Consider the following 19,063-nt stretch of genomic DNA (forward strand, 5'->3'; position numbering starts at 1 on the left):
CCTGAAGCTAATGGAACTGGTCAAGGCATCTCATTAAACACCAACATAAACAATATAGTAACTTTTCCACTTCTCTTTAACTAGTTCCTTTCTTTGACTATAATTTTCCAAGATATTAAAGGATACTCTGCAAGTATATGTATGAATTTTTGAACCAGAAAATTTATAGTGTAACCTTAGCATCAATTAATCATTGTTAGGCACATTATATTTCTGGTGGCACCCATTCAGTTCTTCCCTGCACCATCTAGGATGGGCAAATGGTTCCACAGTTTTGAGAATCCCCGTTGGTTACAGAGGCTTTAGGGAGATGGCATCTGCAGCAACGTTATGAATTAGGCATTTTAATCTCTGTCCTGACTTGCCTTTTTCAGGAGCACTAAATATACTACTTTATTGCTCACCATCTACCTATAAGATAATAAAACATACTGGTTCTTGGGGGCGTCTGGGCGGCTCAGTTGGTTAAGTGTCCCACTTGGGCTCGGGTCATGATCTCCCGGTTCGTGAGTTTGAGCCCCGCGTTGGGCTCTGGGCTGACAGCTCCGAGCCTGGAGCTGCTTCAGATTCTGTGTCTACCCTCTGTCTCTGTCCCTCCCCCACTTATGCTCTGCCTCTCTCTCAAAAATTAATAATAAAACATTTAAAAAACATTAAAACATACTGGTTAAGATATGTTAATATGATAATCCTTTGTTTAAGTTACATCAAATGTCACCTATATATGAGTTTGCGTATTTTTGGAACTAAGTACTAGGCACACGTTTTGTACTTCTGAAAATAAGGATACTCCATGACTTGAAATGATGTTACAGTGACTAATTGTCCCACACATCAAATGTGCGATAAATACTACAGATTTATTATAAGTTCCTTTTGTTTTAATCTGCGTATGTGTCACGAGGGCCAACGCTATACACAGGTGAAAACAGGCAGCTATTTTGGGATGATGAAGGAGCACAGAAAAGACCTGCCTGCCTTCACATATTTTTCCTCTAGGCTGCCTTAGGGATAAGACACTACCTTCAGATTTTTCTGTCAAAATCAACATCTTAGGGTAATACACCAGAATCGTTTTTTACTATATGAACCATTAATGCCCATTATTCCTCCAGAATCTAGTAGAACCATGAAGGGATGGAACACAGAGAGTTTGAAAGGCTGCAGATGATATAACGTGTGGTTGGGGGCAGGGAGAGGGGTAGTGGGGAAGAACCCCAGGTAGCCCGGGGCTGCTGAAGGGTGAAAGCTCCGGAAGAAAATCTGGGACTTTCACAAAAGATACACTTGTTTCCAGTGTTGGCCTCAGGCTAGACCCATGAGACCCAAATGAGAAACCATCATAGTCCTTTATTTTCTGGAGAAAGCCGAATTTTGCATGTGAGCTCTTCTGAGGCACTTGGCTGTGGCGTAGGAAAGACAGAATAACTTTGCCGGCCTCAGTACTACTGAGGCAAAACCCTGGTGCATTTCCCCGTGTTACATAAGCCATATAGTTAGATAAATGCTGGTTCATCTACTAAATAAGTACTGAAAATGAAAACTGATTATCCTTGTCAAGTGCTGTGTAAATACAAACTCTTTTTACTGTGAGTCCAGAACTTAAATAAAAAATCAAGCTATCATTCTTTTTCCGATAATTGCCCCTAACATTTTGCCAGTGACCACTTTATAAAGGAATCAAATCCAAATGCTGCATTATTTAATCAGATTTCACTGCGTTTTAAATGAACAGGGATAGAAGGTGACACTTTAGGACATGTGACAGAGCTCATGTCTAGGCTCCTTCTATTTCTAATGTATCTCTAAACTTCATCCCTTTTATTTAAATTGCTTTATTCAACAGATGCAATTGTAACAGCATATAAAGGGTTTTTTCTGACAATGTACTGTTCCCTAAATAAAAAAATAAAAGTGATCCCTCCATGTTTTATCATATTCCCATTTATACATTTTATCATAGGCAACAGAGAAAAGTTCAAGGACTTTAGAATAAATTTTACAACATAAGTTCAGTAATTATTTAGCTTTAGATTGTTAAGCATATATTTGAATTGTATCACTTTTCCTTTTCATAAAATGTTTCTGTTTTCACTAAAATCAGTTGGCCTTTTGTAAATTAACCATAGCAAACAATAAAGGAATATTCTTCAGACTGAGACAAAAGACCTTGATAAAAATAACTGATATCTTGGCTCTCTAATCATATTATTCTAGAGCCTTAATATTAAAGAGCTCTCATAATTGGCAATTGAATAGCTCTCCGTTAGTTTCTCTAAAAATAAGAGTTTTTAATCTCTTCTTGCAGGCTAGAAGAGTCTTATGATTTAAATATATTTTGGAAATCTGTTTCAACAGTTAAATCAAAAATGCCTGATATTTTCAATTACTTAAAACATTTATGATTTTAAGCTCCCAGCAGAAATCTGCTGCTGAAGGGGAAAAAAAATTAAGAGCTGTTAGTCAGAAAGACGCTTATGTAAGAACTGTGACATTGGTCATTGCTTTGAAAGCAGGAAGTCCTATATTTTAGACTCAAGGCTTTAAGGAATCTTTATTGAGCATCCCTCCCCCCCCCACCCCCAGAGCTGAGACAAATGGCTGATGAGTGAAATCTTGAGAAATGCTCACAGCTTTTCTCCTTCATTCTGTTACAGCCCGGAAGATGGTGAGATCCATCCAGAAATCTGTCGGCTTTATATCCAGCTGCAGTGTTGCTTAGAAATGTACACAACAGAGATGCTCAAATCCATATGTCTGCTGGGGTCTCTTCAGTTTCATCGAAAAGGTATCTGCATTTAGTGTGCTGCCATAAACACTGAGGAATGTTAAACAAAAGCTAATCTTTCCCAAAGCCCTAAATACACCCCATGGCTATCTACACACAATTGGAATGGATGTAAATGTTCAGGGAATGTTTGATATAAATTAATAAAAGAACTCTAGACCAATACTAAGTGCATAAGAACACTGATCATCTTGAACAGAAATTGTGGTAGAAACTGTTCTCAAATGTATCATTTTACCACTTGTGAACATGACTTTGGTTACAATCAGCGTGGGGAGTAAAAATATATAACAATCTTACTAGGGGTAAATGCCATCCAAGACTGCTGCTATTTCCCTAAATGAATTTGGCTGCAAGAAGACAAATTACATATTATGTCTCAAAGATTTAAAAATAGGGGGAACTCAACCAACAATAGGGAGGCAGATGAGTAACAGAAAAATCTCATTCCTGGACTTAAATCATAAAGGAATATATTGGCTAAAAGGCCTGAAACTTCCAAAGGTGCCCATGACTTGAGCGTGGTTTGATCAGACTTTTGACTCACATTCTGAATGATCCTCTCTGCCTTCTCCTGGGGGTTGGCTTTACCCTCACACTGCTTTCCCTGACATCAGCAAACTGATTCCAATGGGTCCAGTCATCACACCTGCATACTAAAGGATCCATAAAGAGACTTTTCCCCCACTATAGACTAGAAAATGTCCTGAGCTTCTTTCTGATTGGGTCAGATTGGACCATGGGTCTATAACTGAACCAATCACTGTGGCCAGAGGAATGGTTTTATACAGATTGATTCGGCAATCAAGGCCCATTCCTGGGGAGGAAATCAAAAGTTTCTATTAGTTTCTAATTAGGAGGATTCCAGCTATATTTTCTTTACTCATTCAGTGAACAAATAATTTATTGGAAATCTCTTAAAGGCAAACACTTTATGCTTGAGCTCAAAAGAACAGGATGATGTGAAGAAGGCAATCCTTGTCTGTGATTTAAATTCAGAGAGAGTAAACCCTGTAATTTCAGGGAATATTTTATAAGAAGGATGGGGCTTGAGCTGGGCTGTGAAGATAGGGTTCAAGTAAAGAAGGAAAAAGAAGGACCTTGCAGTTCACATAGAGACTTGACATCAAATGAGCGTGCAGTTTGGGGGGAACTAAATGGCATAACAAAGTCCTTGTAAAAATCAAATCTTGCATACGTGCTACGTATGCACAGGGCAGAACTAAAAATAGGATCATTCTACACTGCTCCAGAGAAGGGAGAACATTTTTTTGAAACATGAATATTACTTTTTTTTCCCCCTTTCTCCTTCTAAAAGCTGACCTTTCAACAATTTCCTTCACTACTTCTGTTATTCATGCAACTGAACATGTTTGGAGAGATTAGCTCCTAGACGCTCCTAGATGCTCCTGATACCTGATCAGAAAACTGAACACTCACACACACTGATGACATTCAAACAAGTTGTCACTGGCCCAATGTCTTCACTCATCCTGTCTATCACTCACTCGCTCATGCTGTCTCTTACACACACACACACACACACACACGCACGCGCGCATGCACGCACACGTGTGTGCACTCATGCGTGCGCATGCATGTATTCTTACATGAACTCACATGCAGAGTAGCATCTTCATTCTTTTTAAACGTGGTTGAACAGAACAGGTATGGGTAGCTTTTTTCTGGGCTCTGCATTGGCTACTCTTGCAGTATTTTATATCATGAGCGTGTTGCCACTGCAATCTCCCTGGTTGATGACATGTCCTTAACACTCAGTGACCTCCAACCCCACTCTCGCTCTAACTCCTGTGTGCCACCTGGTCTCCTGCCATCCATTCCTACTCTGTCTTTTCACAACTGGCTTTTGAAAGAAAGGCTCTTCTCAGCTAGCTCTCTGTTTAAAAGTAAAAGGGACTCCCTCATCCAGGTTGTTTCCTTATTGTATTTGGAAATACTGTATTGTCTTGAGCACACAAGTAAAAACACACGGCCTCTTAGCTGATCAGCTCATTTGGTCTTCAGTACCTCCTGTCTACATTGTCAGTCTCTGACCTGCTCCCTTCCCTGCTTATTATTCTAAAAATAATAACCCCCCTGCTCTCACACCTAGCCTTCCATGTACAACACTAAAAAGAATCTGCCTGATAGGGTCTTTGATTTCTCCCACATATAGGATTAAGACTCCACTTGGACATCTATTTTATGCCTCTAAAATCATTATTATTTAAAGTGTAAATCCTTAGACAAACTGGTTCAAAATTATCCAGGATGCCGACTAACCTTGCAGGCTCATGGATCCTACCCCAGACCTACTGCATCAGAATCTCTGGGGGCCCTCCAGGTGATTCCGAAACACCGTGAAGATTGGAAGGTGTCACTCTACCCTTTGAAACAAAAGGAAATCACCCCACTATATGAGTAAAAACTAAACCTTCCAGATCCTTACCTTGCCATTCTCTATCCACCTAAGTATATGCTTTCAACTTTGTTCTATGCTTTCTTCTTTATCATCCACGCTGATGAAAACCAAATACGAAAGCAGTAGGTACCTCTGATGAGCAAGGGCTGTGTGTGATGGCTCGTGCTGTCTCCGCAAGCCCTTGACACGACCATTGAAATCAAGCTGTGGTTTTCAAAGTGTAGTCTCCACACTAGGAGTACCAGCATCACTCGTTAGAAACGCAAATTCTTGGGCCTCAACCTAGATCTATGGTATCGAAAGCTCCCCAAAATTTACTTTCTTCCTGCTTGAAGAAAATTAAAAGAACAATTCATCGAGACATTTCTCCAACTGAATCTATTTGTAACCTTCTGTAACCTTCTGTAATCACCGTCTGGAATCAGCAAACCATCCTTCTACCCCTGGCAAGCCTCCTGTGTTTCCAGGAAACACGTCCAAGAGCTAATTGTCTCATGTACTGTTACCTCTAAGCACCAGTAGAGGTAAGGCAATGAAGACAAAGATTTTCTTAGTGAGAAATCTTTAAACTAGGAGTAAAGAAAACTATCTTATTTAAAGTTAAAAAAAAAAAAAAACAAAAACCTGGGGCACCTGAGTGACTCAGTCAAGTTAACTGTCTGACTTTGACTCGGGTCATGATCTCAGGTTGGTGAGTTGGAGCTCCGCATCGGGCTCACTGCTGCCAACACTGAGCCCCATTCAGATCCTCTGTTCCCCTCTCTCTGCCCCTCCCCCCCCCACCACTCTCACCCCACCCTATCACCCCTCACCTCCCTGCCTGTGCATGTGCTCACTCTATCTCTTGAAAATAAGTAAACCTTAAAAAAATAATTAATAACCTTGAAAAACTATGTGGAAAATGGAAATAAGTAACTAGAAGTAGGCACAAAGGAAAATATCATTAAACCAGAGAAAATAAAGCACTAGAAAACATGTATGAAAATACATACTTGACAAATATCCTGAAAATTTCTGGAGTGCCAAATAAAATACTAGCTCTTAGAAAAGGGGTGGTTCCATTAAAGAAATTATTCCTAATTTTTCTAGCCCTATATTTGTATTACACTTCTTCTCTATTTCTTTATTCTCTCCGTTAATTTCCTCATTACACCTAGGAGATTAACCCTATAATGATTGCTTTCGACTCCTGGCTTCTTTCTGTTGACTAATTTATATTCCCACCATCAGAATGGCATAGAAAATGTCAGTTCATGTCATTAGTTTTTCTTCTTTCTTTCTTTGGTATCATTGGAAACTGGAGAGTAACCTGTGTCCAAGAGCCTCCAGCTAGTAAACAATAAGTATATGAAATGTGCTGCTAACAATCTGGAAGGCCATGACGAAAGAGAATAGAAATACTTGACTCCAGTGACCATGGACTGCCAGAAATGACTGGAAGAAATATGTCTAGGGGAGCCTCATTGACTCAGCCCATAGAGCATGCAGGTCTCAATCTTGGGGTTGAAAATTCAAGCCCCAAATTGGGTGTAGGGATTACTTAAAAGTAAAATCTTAAAAACAAAAGGAAGAAATATGTCCACAGACCACAGCACAGGAGTACTCTTACTCAAGTAAGAGTTGGGCAAATTAAGAGATGTAACATGCATCTTGTCCTGGAAACGTACAGCCCCTTCTCATAAAAGTAGACAGAGGGGAGTCAGCAAGCCTAAGCGGCCTTACTGCATGAGAACAAGAAATGGGGAAGGGATGGGGAAGAAGGCTCTGCCAATGTGACTAAGTCCCCTTTCCCCAGGATCTACACAAATCTGTCTACCAAGATTGAAGATGCCAGATAACATATTCTTTATCCAAAGGCAGTAGTATCTCTGGTGTGGCCTTGGGCTAGGGTAGTGGCCTGTCTAGAAAATCTCACTAAGTCCCTTTATCCAGGAAATCAGTAGTCCTTGGAATCTTGTGAATAGTGACTCCCATTCTAGTCTGTGACACTTCAAATATCTTTCTACTTAGAATTTCTTTCTGGTATGTTTCTTCTAATGTGTGGTAAAAGTTGGTGTTTGGATAACTTTTAGGTTAGCTAGTTTCTTATCCCTCTGCATGAGTGTTACTGGTTGGCCATTCCCCCTCTTCTTCACTATTTCTTTTCCATCAGAGAAAAGGAAGGAATTGTAACTGAATCAAGTTTGGCTCTATAGGAGGGTCTTTGGTCAATTTGTTGTTGTTGTTGTTGAGATTAGATATTGAAGCTAGATTGTTTCACAGTTACATGTACTTTTAACTTATTTTTATTTCTAGTTACCCCCTGGCTACCACCAGAAGTTCAGCAAGTACTCTGAATCATGTTTAGTTTTGCTATTGTATTGAGGAGTCATAAGCGTACTCTTTGGAGAAAAAGAGTGCACAAAGTTACGGCAGGAGCAAAGAGTATGGTTTCCTTCTGGGAAAAATAAGGCTCAAATCATTTTAAAGCTCCTGTAGGGAGCTTGGATTTAGTACTGAAGATTGTCTTCTTCTCCCAATTAAGCAAATTCTAAGTATCCTTACTCCTTAACATAATCTTCTGTGGATCTTCATGCTTTTTCCATGCACCATGCTTCTGAATTTTTGCTGTCTCATACATCTCCCTGGTACAATCTACTTGGAAATCTTTTAAAATTTACAAGATCATGCTACTGCCAAAAAGAAGAAGGAGAAGGAGGAAGAGGTAGAGATGGAGGAGGAGAAGGAGGAGAAGAATAAGAAGAAAAACAGTAATGAAATGATTTTCTTTTTTCACGGCCAACAAAATTAAAGTCAATTACAGTAATGTGAGGTAAAATCCAGATTTAATAAAGGCATTGGGTTGTACCATGTAGCTTGTGGTTTGGAGAATTGTTTATTTCAAGAAGATGACAGATGGGAATAATTTTAGTCATTTTGTAGTTTCATATTCTAACACTTAAAGTTGTAGATTGGACCATTGCTTGACAAAGTGTAATTTCTTTGTTTATACTGCAAAATAGTTGCTCTCTCTTCTTCACACTTAGTTAGTAGGAAATCTTTTCCCATAGCTGAGTCCATGTATCGCACTGACCATCAGTGCCTGTTTCCTGCCACCAGATGAAATGAGACTGTAGGTCTCATTTGCTCTGTTGGCAGTAAGTGGGGCCAGGTTTCTAAGGGAATTGAATGATCCTACTGTTTTGACCATGGTTTTCCTCCCTCTCACGTTCTCTCCCCATTCAATCAGTTTGGGCAACAGTGCTATTGAAAGGAGCAGAGACAATAGAACATTCCAGTGCAGCTCCCCTTCACATGTGAACTTGCTCTTTCCATCTGTGTTTTTGCCTCACCTGGCTCTGACAGTGAGGGGGCAGTGGTCCCCTCTGACTCTGCTCTACCTCTGGGCCACAGCTTACAGCCAAATTGTTCCCAAGTCCTCTGAGGGTATAATGTAATCACAAAGGGAAAGGAGAGAGAAATATTGAAAGTTGAAAAAATCTCAATTCAAAATCTAGTGGGAGCTGAGAGCTCAAGATGCTATTATGAGAAATTAATGAACTGCCTGCCATCCAGCAAAATACAGAATGAACTCAAGACAAAGAATAGAATATGAGCAGTAAAGACTCCAATATATTCAACCCTCCTATTAAGAAATGTAAAGGAAATGACCCACACCAATAAAAGAAACAAGCAACATAAAAACAGAAATAGAATATAGCCACAAGACTTTATTTTCCAATGTAATGAAGCAATTGATACTAAAATAGAACAGCAGGTTAGAAGAAATGAAGCAGAATAGATCTTAGACTATGATTCAAATTCTGAGTGGAAACATGCGTTCATTCTTTGAACAAATATTTATTGAGCACCTATCATATCTAAGGATATGATAGCACCTAGAACAGGTGCTAGGGGACTTCAGGGATCAAGGCTGAAGACACACCTTTTACTGTCAAGTATATACTCTAGAGCAGAAAAATAGGGGGAAAAAAAGAAAAAAGAAAAGAAAAGAGGAGAGGAGAGGAAAGAAAAAAAAGAAAAAAATTCAAATGTTCTAAAAATCCCCGATACTAATAAGTGCAATGTCAGTAATTAAAATAGAATAGATGATACAATAGAAAGTAACTGGGTGGCTACCCTAGAAGGGAAGGCCAAAGCTCTGTGAGGAGACAGCGTTTAATCAAAGATTTGAATGACAAGATGGAAACAACCTCATAAACATTGGTGTCTGATGCAAAGAATCCAAGACTAGAATGAATTTGCACTGTTTGCAGAATATAATTATAACCACCTTCTGGAATCTATTACAAGGGTTATCTAGCACCGTCTATTTCTCTCTCTCTCCCTGTCTTCATATGCCAAACAGTGAGTAGGACAACATATTCATCACCTTGTACCAAAGTTGAGTCAGTTGAGGACTAGGATGATAGCAGTAACAATAGCTTCCACTTACTGTGTACTTTCTACTAGCAGCTGCTTTATACATACTATCTGGCTTTTTCCTCACTGTTATTTCCTCCATTGGACAGATGAAGAACCCGAAGCTGAAAGAGATAACTTGCCCAAGGTCCCATAGCACATTAAGCCCACTGCAAAGTTCCTGATTGTTCCAGCACACCAGACCCTTTCCCACTAAGCTCCATTGGAGAAGGGCAAGAGAACATACCAAATGGAGAAATAAAAAGTACTAGTACGATTGGTTGAATTTTATCCACAGATTTGACTTTTTGAAGATTAGTGTACATATTTCAAAATACCGTGTTTAATGGCTAAAATCTATTTTGTATTTAATTTCCTACCAAAATAACATTAAGTTGGAGAGTTACTTTTAAGATGGGAAGCAAACTTAACTCCATAGATCATTTAATGATCTATTTATAGATCTATTTCTTATAGATCTATTTATCATAATGATCTATTTATAAAATATTTTACTTTGGGTGGGAAGAATTCTGACAAAGAAATGAGTATATTTAGTAAAATTAAATTAAATTAAAATTAAACAAAATGTAGCATTTGTGTGATCCAAAGGAAGGATAATTCAGCCATCATACTCCTGTGGGAAAATTGGAATTAATTAATTATACAGTAAATATACCTTATATATTGTTCTGCTCTACTTTAGGGGCCAGAAATGAAGCAGTAAAAACTGCATAGGGACCTTCTTCAAATGCATCTCTTTATCTGCTCTTCTCCAGTGCTGCTGCGGGACCCTTGGGCCTCTGCTTCCTCACATAGCTACGTGCAGCTGCCAAGATGGCTGCTACTGTGGGGGCAGTGACAGGAGTACAGTACCATAAGGAGCACAGAGGACTGTGGGGAAAGGAGGATAGTTCTGTATCTCTCCCAAATTGGCAAATGTTTATTTTCCAGTGTATGGATAAGAATAGAGCTCTGTTTATGTTATCATTTTTATTTTCCACTATGTGTTTTATGGCACTGTGAATATCTTCGTACCACAGCGTAGAAAAGCCTTTGAAACTACTTTCTAATATAGGTAAAAAGCTAACTGAATTAAAATAATTTACCTCTTCTCAAACGACATGCTTTTTAGAAACTCGAGAGTAAAGTTGGATTACTTCACAAGCAGCCTACGTTTCCTCAGTTTGTTTTTTCTTTTCATAGTGCAGAGAGGTAAAAAGCACCTACCGGTTATGGAAACACTTGAGAGCGAGAACAACTACCTAGATAAGGTTCCATACATGCATCTCATGCAAACCGTGTTCGTTTTGCTCCCAGTCAGGATGAAAACTTTTGTGAAAGCCTTGTCTGTGCAGAGCAGACAACGTGTCGGGAGTACCAAGAACACAGGCAATTTGCCCCAATCATAAAGGAGATGAGAGTGCAGTGGTGTCATATTAGCTCAGAGAAGATTGGCTTTGATTCCTAGGGAAATGTACGCAAATGGATGAAATGGACATTGCTAGACACCAGGGGCCTCCAAAGAGACACTGTCTATAGCAGTGCTTCCCAATGTCACTGGCAGGAAAGCAAGAAGGAATGGGAGGGAGAAAGGGAAAAGCAGTAGAGGAAAGCATGGATAGAGAAGAAAGAGGGTAGGAAAAATAAGAAATCAGGAGAAGGAAAGTCAAGTCGAGTGTGATAAAGAAGCTCGCACTGGAAATAAAGGACCCCAGCACCATCTGCCAGGGCCCATGCCTAGGATTTCTGAGGTGGAGGGTACTCTCTGGAACTCTTGAGGCTGCCCCAGAATCAGATGTGTTTTTATTTCTCCTAAACAACTGACCATTTCTCACGAATATAAGAATAACCAACTTTCCAAACTGGTATGTGCTTCATGGGTGGTTTCTCTTAACTTTTCCTCAAACACGCCTATTATATTATCCATAAACAAACTAAAAATACATGGAAACCCCAAGGGAGCTGAAGGCAAAAAGCTTTGCAAGGCCCTGAGGAATGTAGCCAACTTTCTGATGTCTAGTTCTTAACAGTGATGAAGCCAGCTTAGTGTGATTTCAAGGTACTCTATGGACTCTCTCCCCTACGTCTATCCCCTCCCTGAGCAAATATTTGTTCACTGAGGCCTGAAATTGATTTTTCAGGGGACAGAGTTTTTCATTTCATAATCAGAAATGATTTTGAATGCATATTCACTCTCTTGGGTACAGTAAAACATTGACTTGAAGTTACCATTTGTAAGCTGGTTGACCCCTTTCCTGAGAGCCCACCTGATGTTAGAGAACTGGTACTCCAATCTAAGGACACTTGGTCAAACAGGGAAGCTAGGGATAAGGAATTCAAACTAGCCACTGTCCAGGTGTGTAGACCAGAACTCTGCTGACTCATTAATGTGGTCCTAAGAACATCTATGAACTGAACCTAATTTTCCAGCTTCATCTTTTACTAACAGTCCTCACCTCACCTGCCCCCCATACCTTGTCCTGCCGCTCTCCAGGCATCTTGAACTATCTGTAGGTATAGTATCTGTAGATACTTGAACTTGCACATTCTTTGCAGTTCCTCCTTTTGCTTGGAACTTATTACCCATCCTCCCCCATCCCACGCCCATCCCTTTCATCTGACCTACCTTCTGGGTCATAATTTAGATGGGACTTCTTATAGGAAGCTTTCCCTGGGCCTACATCCCCAAGCATTTCCATGGCACGGATTTTAGCACCTTTTACACTGAGGGGTAGGTAGTTGCCTGTTTTCCTGTCTGTTGTCCTCTCTAGACTTGATCACCTTGAGTGTATTCACCGTTGTATCCCCAGAATTTAGCATAGTGCCTAGAGCAAAATTTCCATGAATAACTAGTGAATGGATGAATGTACTGCTTTCATTTTGCATTTATTGTCAAAAGAGAGGGAGTATAATTGGTGGAAAATCTTGTCCAGACATGTTAGACTGAACTCATACATATATTTTCCCTCCTTCGGAAACTCCATTGAAATAACAGAAAAAAGATATCATGAAAAAATAAATAAATTCATATTAGTTCTTATATTTGTCAGGATAGAGTACTGCTTCATGAAACAACACCAAATCTTGATGGATTAAAACAGAATTCATTATCCATGGCAGAGTCCAATGCGAGAGCTGAGAGGGTGAGCAGTTTTGCTCCTTCCACTCTCCACGTCCATCCAATGGTCAGGAGGAGAAAAGACAGCAAGGAGAATCACATGGGAGGATTTTTCGGAGCGAATTTGGAAGAGGAATACATCACTCCTACTTACAATCCACTGGCCGTAGCTCTCCCACATGCCACCCCCGCCCCCCACCCCCACTTGTAAGAGGAAAAGGAAACAGAGGTTGGCAAACAAAGAACAGTCTTCTATGCCCCTGAAAAACAAGGAAGGACGTCTTCAACAAACCAGAAATTTGGAAGAATTTCTCAAAGCTCCAATGTTATTGAGATTGGATTGGTAGATATAAATGAACAGAGGAAACCACAGCTGATAAGATACTCAAAAAGAAACAAAAGAAATTCAAGCAGGAGAAAATTACTGCAAAAATAAAATCAATTCCAGAAATACTTTGAACTTGGAATCAACAAATGCAAATCACAGGAAGGGTTTCTGGGACTATTGTCAGGGAAATTAATGTTTGAAATGGCATTCAGAAAAAACTGGGCTGCCCCACACTGAGCAATGAGACCATCACTGCTCGCCCCAGGAGGACATCTGGTGTGATTGTCCGGACTGGGCAGCAAAGCAGAGCAGAGTGTGAAATAACTCTGAGCCTCCATAAAGACAGCTGTAGAAGAAAAAGAAAGTGAACACATTACTCCAGTGTTTTTTCACAGGCTAAATTGTTCAGTATATCTCAATGGAGTAGGAGTTTTATTTTTATTTTTATTTTTTAATATATGAAATTTATTGTCAAATTGGTTTCCATACAACACCCAGTGCTCATCCCAAAAGATGCCCTCTTCAATGCCCATCACCTCCCCCCCCCACCCCCCATCAACTCTCAGTTTGTTCTCAGTTTTTTAGAGTCTCTAATGCTTTGGCTCTCTCCCACTCTAACCTCTTTTTTTTTTCCTTCCCCTCCCCCATGGGTTTCTGTTAAGTTTCTCAGGATCCACATAAGAGTGAAACCATATGGTATCTGTCTTTCTCTGTATGGTTTATTTCACTTAGCATCACACTCTCCAGTTCCATCCACGTAGCTACAAAGGGCCATAGTTCATTCTTTCTCATTGCCATGTAGTATTCCATTGTGTATATAAACCACAATTTCTTTATCCATCCATCAGTTGATGGACATTTAGGCTCTTTCCATAATTTGGCTATTGTTGAGAGTGCTGCTATAAACATTGGGGTACAAGTGCCCCTATGCATCAGTACTCCTGTATCCCTTGGGTAAATTCCTAGCAGTGCTACTGCTGGGTCATAGGGTAGGTCTGTTTTTAATTTTTTGAGGAAACTCCACACTGTTTTCCAGAGTGGCTATACCAGTTTGCATTCCCACCAACAGCACAAGAGGGTGGATCCCATTTCTCCACATCCTCTCCAGCATCTACAGTTGGAGTAGGAGTTTTAAACAGGAAACTCTGAGTAGACAGGAGGCCCAAAAAACAGGCAAGTGCCCAGGTAACTTGTTACTGGAGATGAGAAGCACCCAGAAGATAAGCTTTAAGCGCCCATTTTGCAGCCACACATCCTGTCCCTTCACCAAAATAATCAGAAGGAGGGAACTGTAATCAGAACGATAGGCAAACAGAGATCCTCAAAGATAAATCTAGATAGATATCCAGGAATGACAAATTAAAAAAAAAAAATCGACTTTGGATGAGCCCCACTTCTCTCTCTCTCTCTCTCTCTCTCTCTCTCTCTCTCTCTCTGCCCCTCATGGGATTCTCTCTTCCTCCCTCTCTCTCTCCGCCTTCACTCGCTTGCTCCCTCTCTCTAATGAAAAAAAAAACCCAACACCCCAAAAAGGGGATGCCAACTGCAATAAACAAACAGCTAATACTTGAAGAACAAATTGTAAAGTGGAAACAGACAAAGAATTTAAGATATATGTAGTTGATATTCTCAGAGACATTTGAGTCTATCATACCCATAAAACAATAACTGTCAGTAACAAAAAGGAAGCAGCCAAATTTGTTGGAGATAAAAATGTTATCAACCAAATAAAAACTAAATAGCTGGGTTACTTAGTGTTGGGAGGCAACTCTCCAGCTTCTTGCATTTCTGTACATCTTGCCAATGGAGGCACTGACTGCCCTTTTGTTTTATACTATCTTTTCAAGGGTATTTACTTAGCAGATGCCTTGGAAAATAGAGATAGCATCGCTTTCCAGAGCAAGGCATCCTGACTATTCAGTATAATGAAAATGTTTCCCTCTTGGGCAAAGGGCAGACATGCTTATAAAAGGCACATTTCCTAAGCTCAGGGTTCCTCTTTTGTCACACAGCCCCTTGTTGGACAGGTAGTGATCTGACGCTTTTTGTGTCTCCCTGTGGGAATTAGGATTCAAGAAAACAACACAAATGCTTATTAGTATGGCCACTACTATTCTGTGAGTAATAAACTGTTTTTGTCTCTGACCCAGAAGTCTCCAGGCTTCTTCCAGTATCCATGAAACTGTGGCAGGCTCACCAACAGGTATAATAAAATCTCAGACCCTTCACAGTTCTTAACAATTGTTATAATGAATATACTGAGACCCTAAAATAGTGAACTATAAGATCAAGTCAAGGTATTCTCCCAGAATTCAGCCCCCAAAATAAACATGGAATATGGAGGATAGTTAAGAACCATATAGGATGGATCCAGAGACTCCAATAAGAAATAGGAATTCTGAAAGAATGGAGGGAATAGAGAGAAGGAGATAATCAAGAAAAAGAGAAAAACTTTTCCCAAACCTAAAAGAAATAGTTAAATTGAAAATGCTGTAACATCTCAATGAATCACTCCATAGAGTACTTAGCAACTATTAAGGGAAAAGGGTACATCTATAATGGTAGATCCCCTTTTTCCATTGGAATGAAAGCTTTGGACAGAAACCAAGCCACTAATAATACTTAACTAACAATAATGGGACAAACTGACTCATATGCTTTCTAATGCACTGTACTAAGCCAGTCACAATAGCACTTCTATAATACCCACGCCAAAAAATGTTTACTCTGAATCCACACATGCAGAAACAATAAGAAAATCCAAACGGAAAGCCTTTCTATAAAACAACTAGCCTGACCTCTTCATTCAAAAACATTAATAACATGGGGGTGCCTGGGTGGCTCAGTAGGTGGAGTGTCTGACTCTTGATTTCAGCTCAGATCATGAATTCTCAGTTCATGAGTTCAAGCCTCACATTGGGCTCCATGCTGACAGCATGGAGTCTGCTTGGGATTCTCTCTCTCTCTCCCTCTGTGCCCATCCCACAGAGGGGGATTTCTCTCAAAATAAAAATAATAAAATTAAAAAACAAGAAAAATGCTAATGACATGAAAGTCAAAAAAAGACAAGGGTGCAGTTCTAAAAGAAAAATGACAACTAAATGCAGTGCACAATCCTTTTATGGAAACTTCCTTTTAAGTTTATGGAACTTAAAAAAAAAAGGTTAGAAAAACATTATTGGAACAATTGGGGAAACGTGAATACAGACTGCATATTAAATATTAGTATTGTATCAAATTGTATTGAATCATATTTAATCCAAGCTAAATAATTTTTTGGCCCAATCATTGTTTTGAGGTTATGTAGGGAAAAGATCCTGTTCTTTAGGAGATATATGCTGAGTAGTTAAAGTGCCATTAATGTCTGCAACTTACTCTTAAATGGGTCATAAAAAGTTATATTTATATGTATATGTGACTTTAAATATAAAAATTATATACAATCAATACAGTATGTATATATGAAATCTATACACATATACATACACATAGAGAGATGGAGAGAAATAAAATATAACTAAATGTTAACAGTTTGTGAAACTGGAATATTTTTACAGGTTTGCCATAGGTTTGCAAATTTTCAAAATAAAAAAATAGGTAATAAATTACAAATGCCAATCAAATGCCAAAAAAAGATTAACATAAAAAGAAGCTATTCCTATACATATTTAGGACCCATTTCATAAATCAAAAAATGTGAAGATAATACCCTAAAAAGTTTTCAGAGAGCTGTAAACAGGCTACACACAAGTCATTCTGGATATGGATGTAAGATAAGGAAACAGTAGCATCCAAGTTTTGAGAGAAAGTTACTGTGAAGACAGATTTCCATATCTAGTCAATTAAAATTTAAGTGTGAGTGCAAAGAAAGAGAAAAGAGAAGAAAATGTATTTTCCACAGACATTCTCTGAAGTAATTAGTCAAGGATATGCTGCAACAAAATGGAAACTGCATCCAAGAAAGCTGAAGATGTGGGACCCAAGAAATGTGGTATACAAAGAAAGCAGGAGCCATACGTATGCAGCAGTAGAGATATGAAACAGTTACAAGAAAAAACATATTCAAATTTATGTACTATTAAAAATGTATTTAGTTAACAAATACATAAGGGGCGCCTGGGTGGCTCAGTCGGTTAAGCGTCTGACTTCGGCTCAGGTCATGATCTCCCATCTCATGAGTTTGAGCCCCACGTCAGACTCTGTGCTGACAGCTCGGAGCCTGGAGCCTGCTTCAGATTCTGTGTCTCCCTCTCTCTCTGCCCCTCCCTCCTCTCAAAAATAAACATAAAAAAAATACATATGCAAGATAATTTCTAAAAGAGATAAGTACTATAAAGACAATAAGCAGATACTGTACTGGAAAGGGATGCCCAACATGAAGTCAGTGCTATCAGTAAGTGAAAGCAATTAATATCAACTTGCAGAGTAAACTTGACCCCATAAATATTCTGCAATTGAGAACCCCTTAAATGCATACTGATACCTTCTGTCTTTGAAGATGTTTCAGCCAGAGAAGATACAAGATGATCAAAATTCTGCAGAGATTTTGTGAGCTGATAGAAAGCACTCAACTGCAAGCCCAATGTTCAAGGCTTTTATTTTTGTTCATCTGCATTAGCAGAGTTAGAACTAGTCACTGAAAATGAGGAAAAGGAGGAGATGACCTGGTGAGATGACAAGCTCACAGGTGTGTTTCAGTTATATGAACAGTTATTTTACTTTGAAAAGGTCAAAGAATGATGTGTGTCTTATATAAGTAGCAGAATTATTACAGGCAGTTAAGTGTAAAACTGATTGTAGATTGGGTTCTCTTTATGCCTTTGCCTGTAAAAAGTATATACTTGAGGGAGGTAAAGAGAGGACTCCAGGGGCACCTGGGTGGCTCAGTCAGTTAAGCATCCAACTTTAGCTCAGGTCATGATCTCACGCTTCGTGAGATCAAGCCCCATGTCAGGCTCTGTACTGATAACTCAGAGCCTGGAGCCTGCTTCAGATTCTGCGCCTCTCTCCCTTTCGCTCTCTCTCAAAAATAAATACACATTAAAAATGATTTTAAAAAGAGAGAGAGGACTCCAAGAAAGAGCATCACACTACCTCGTGTCCTCCCTGTTCTCATTTGAATGAAAGCTTTGAGCTGTACAGTCCTGACCACAGGAGAGGGGCTACTGTGGCCCCAAGCCAAGCAAAACCCATAGGCAGAGAATTAAGTCTGCTTATGTATCTTCTTTCTCTACTCTTCACTGCCCAAAAAGCATACTGCTTTCCCCAAATCATTTCAACTCCACAGGAGTACCCCAGGAACCATGTGTGGCCCAATCCTTCAGAGTTTTGAAAAGCAAAAAGCTAGGGTTTGGTTCTTTTTGCTTCTCTCTCAGAGCTTAGCTGTCACTGCAGAACTGTATCCTAAGGCTGACCCTGCTGAGCGGCGGGTAGCAGATGGGCTCTAGTTGTTGCACTTTCCCAGGAAGCACAATGCAAATACTTTTAAGAGGTCAGTGCCCTTCAACTGTGAAATCGTAAGATGCTAAATTACGTGCTTGATTAAATTTCACCCCCCTCCCCCAGCATACCATAAAATTGGAAAAGCAATTCCATCACCCAGGATCAATGTGCATAAAGTATACACAAAAGGATCAGAAGTTCTCATCAGTAAACTGTGTGTTTGCTTTGGCTGAATATTCAGAGGTCCATTTCTACTCTAGGTTGATGAATGATGTATAGTTAATTACCACTTAATTGCTTGTTTCTTTTTCCTTGTGTTGCTGCCATATAGGTTAGAAATTACAAGGATGAGATTTTGGCTAGTCTCCTGCAGTCAGGAATCCAAGGGAAAATCTTCCCATTAGATTTTACCATCCTATTCACAAGTGTGTTTGCTTTATTTATTTATTTTTTTTAACCATGCAAAACACACATCAGGACTAGGGAAACTGAGCTAAGAGGTAGCCTGGTGTGGCTGCTCTCTCATGAATATTCAACAATATGGGATATAATAAATTCTTA

General features: G+C 39.4%; 1 protein-coding gene across 2 annotated transcripts in view; it reads left to right on the forward strand.

Moving 5' to 3' along the window:
* LOC115518407 (regulator of G protein signaling 7 binding protein) overlaps positions 1 to 19,063 on the forward strand; it is a 107,716-nt gene that overhangs the window by 59,393 nt on the left and 29,260 nt on the right. For both annotated transcript variants that reach the window (XM_030321886.1, XM_030321893.1), the window contains exon 3: positions 2,658 to 2,788. In XM_030321886.1, coding sequence (XP_030177746.1) covers positions 2,658 to 2,788 — 131 coding nt within the window. The remainder of the gene's footprint in view (positions 1 to 2,657; positions 2,789 to 19,063) is intronic.

Source organism: Lynx canadensis, chromosome A1 (assembly GCF_007474595.2).
Source record: "Lynx canadensis isolate LIC74 chromosome A1, mLynCan4.pri.v2, whole genome shotgun sequence".
In the NCBI taxonomy this organism is placed as follows: domain Eukaryota; kingdom Metazoa; phylum Chordata; class Mammalia; order Carnivora; family Felidae; genus Lynx; species Lynx canadensis.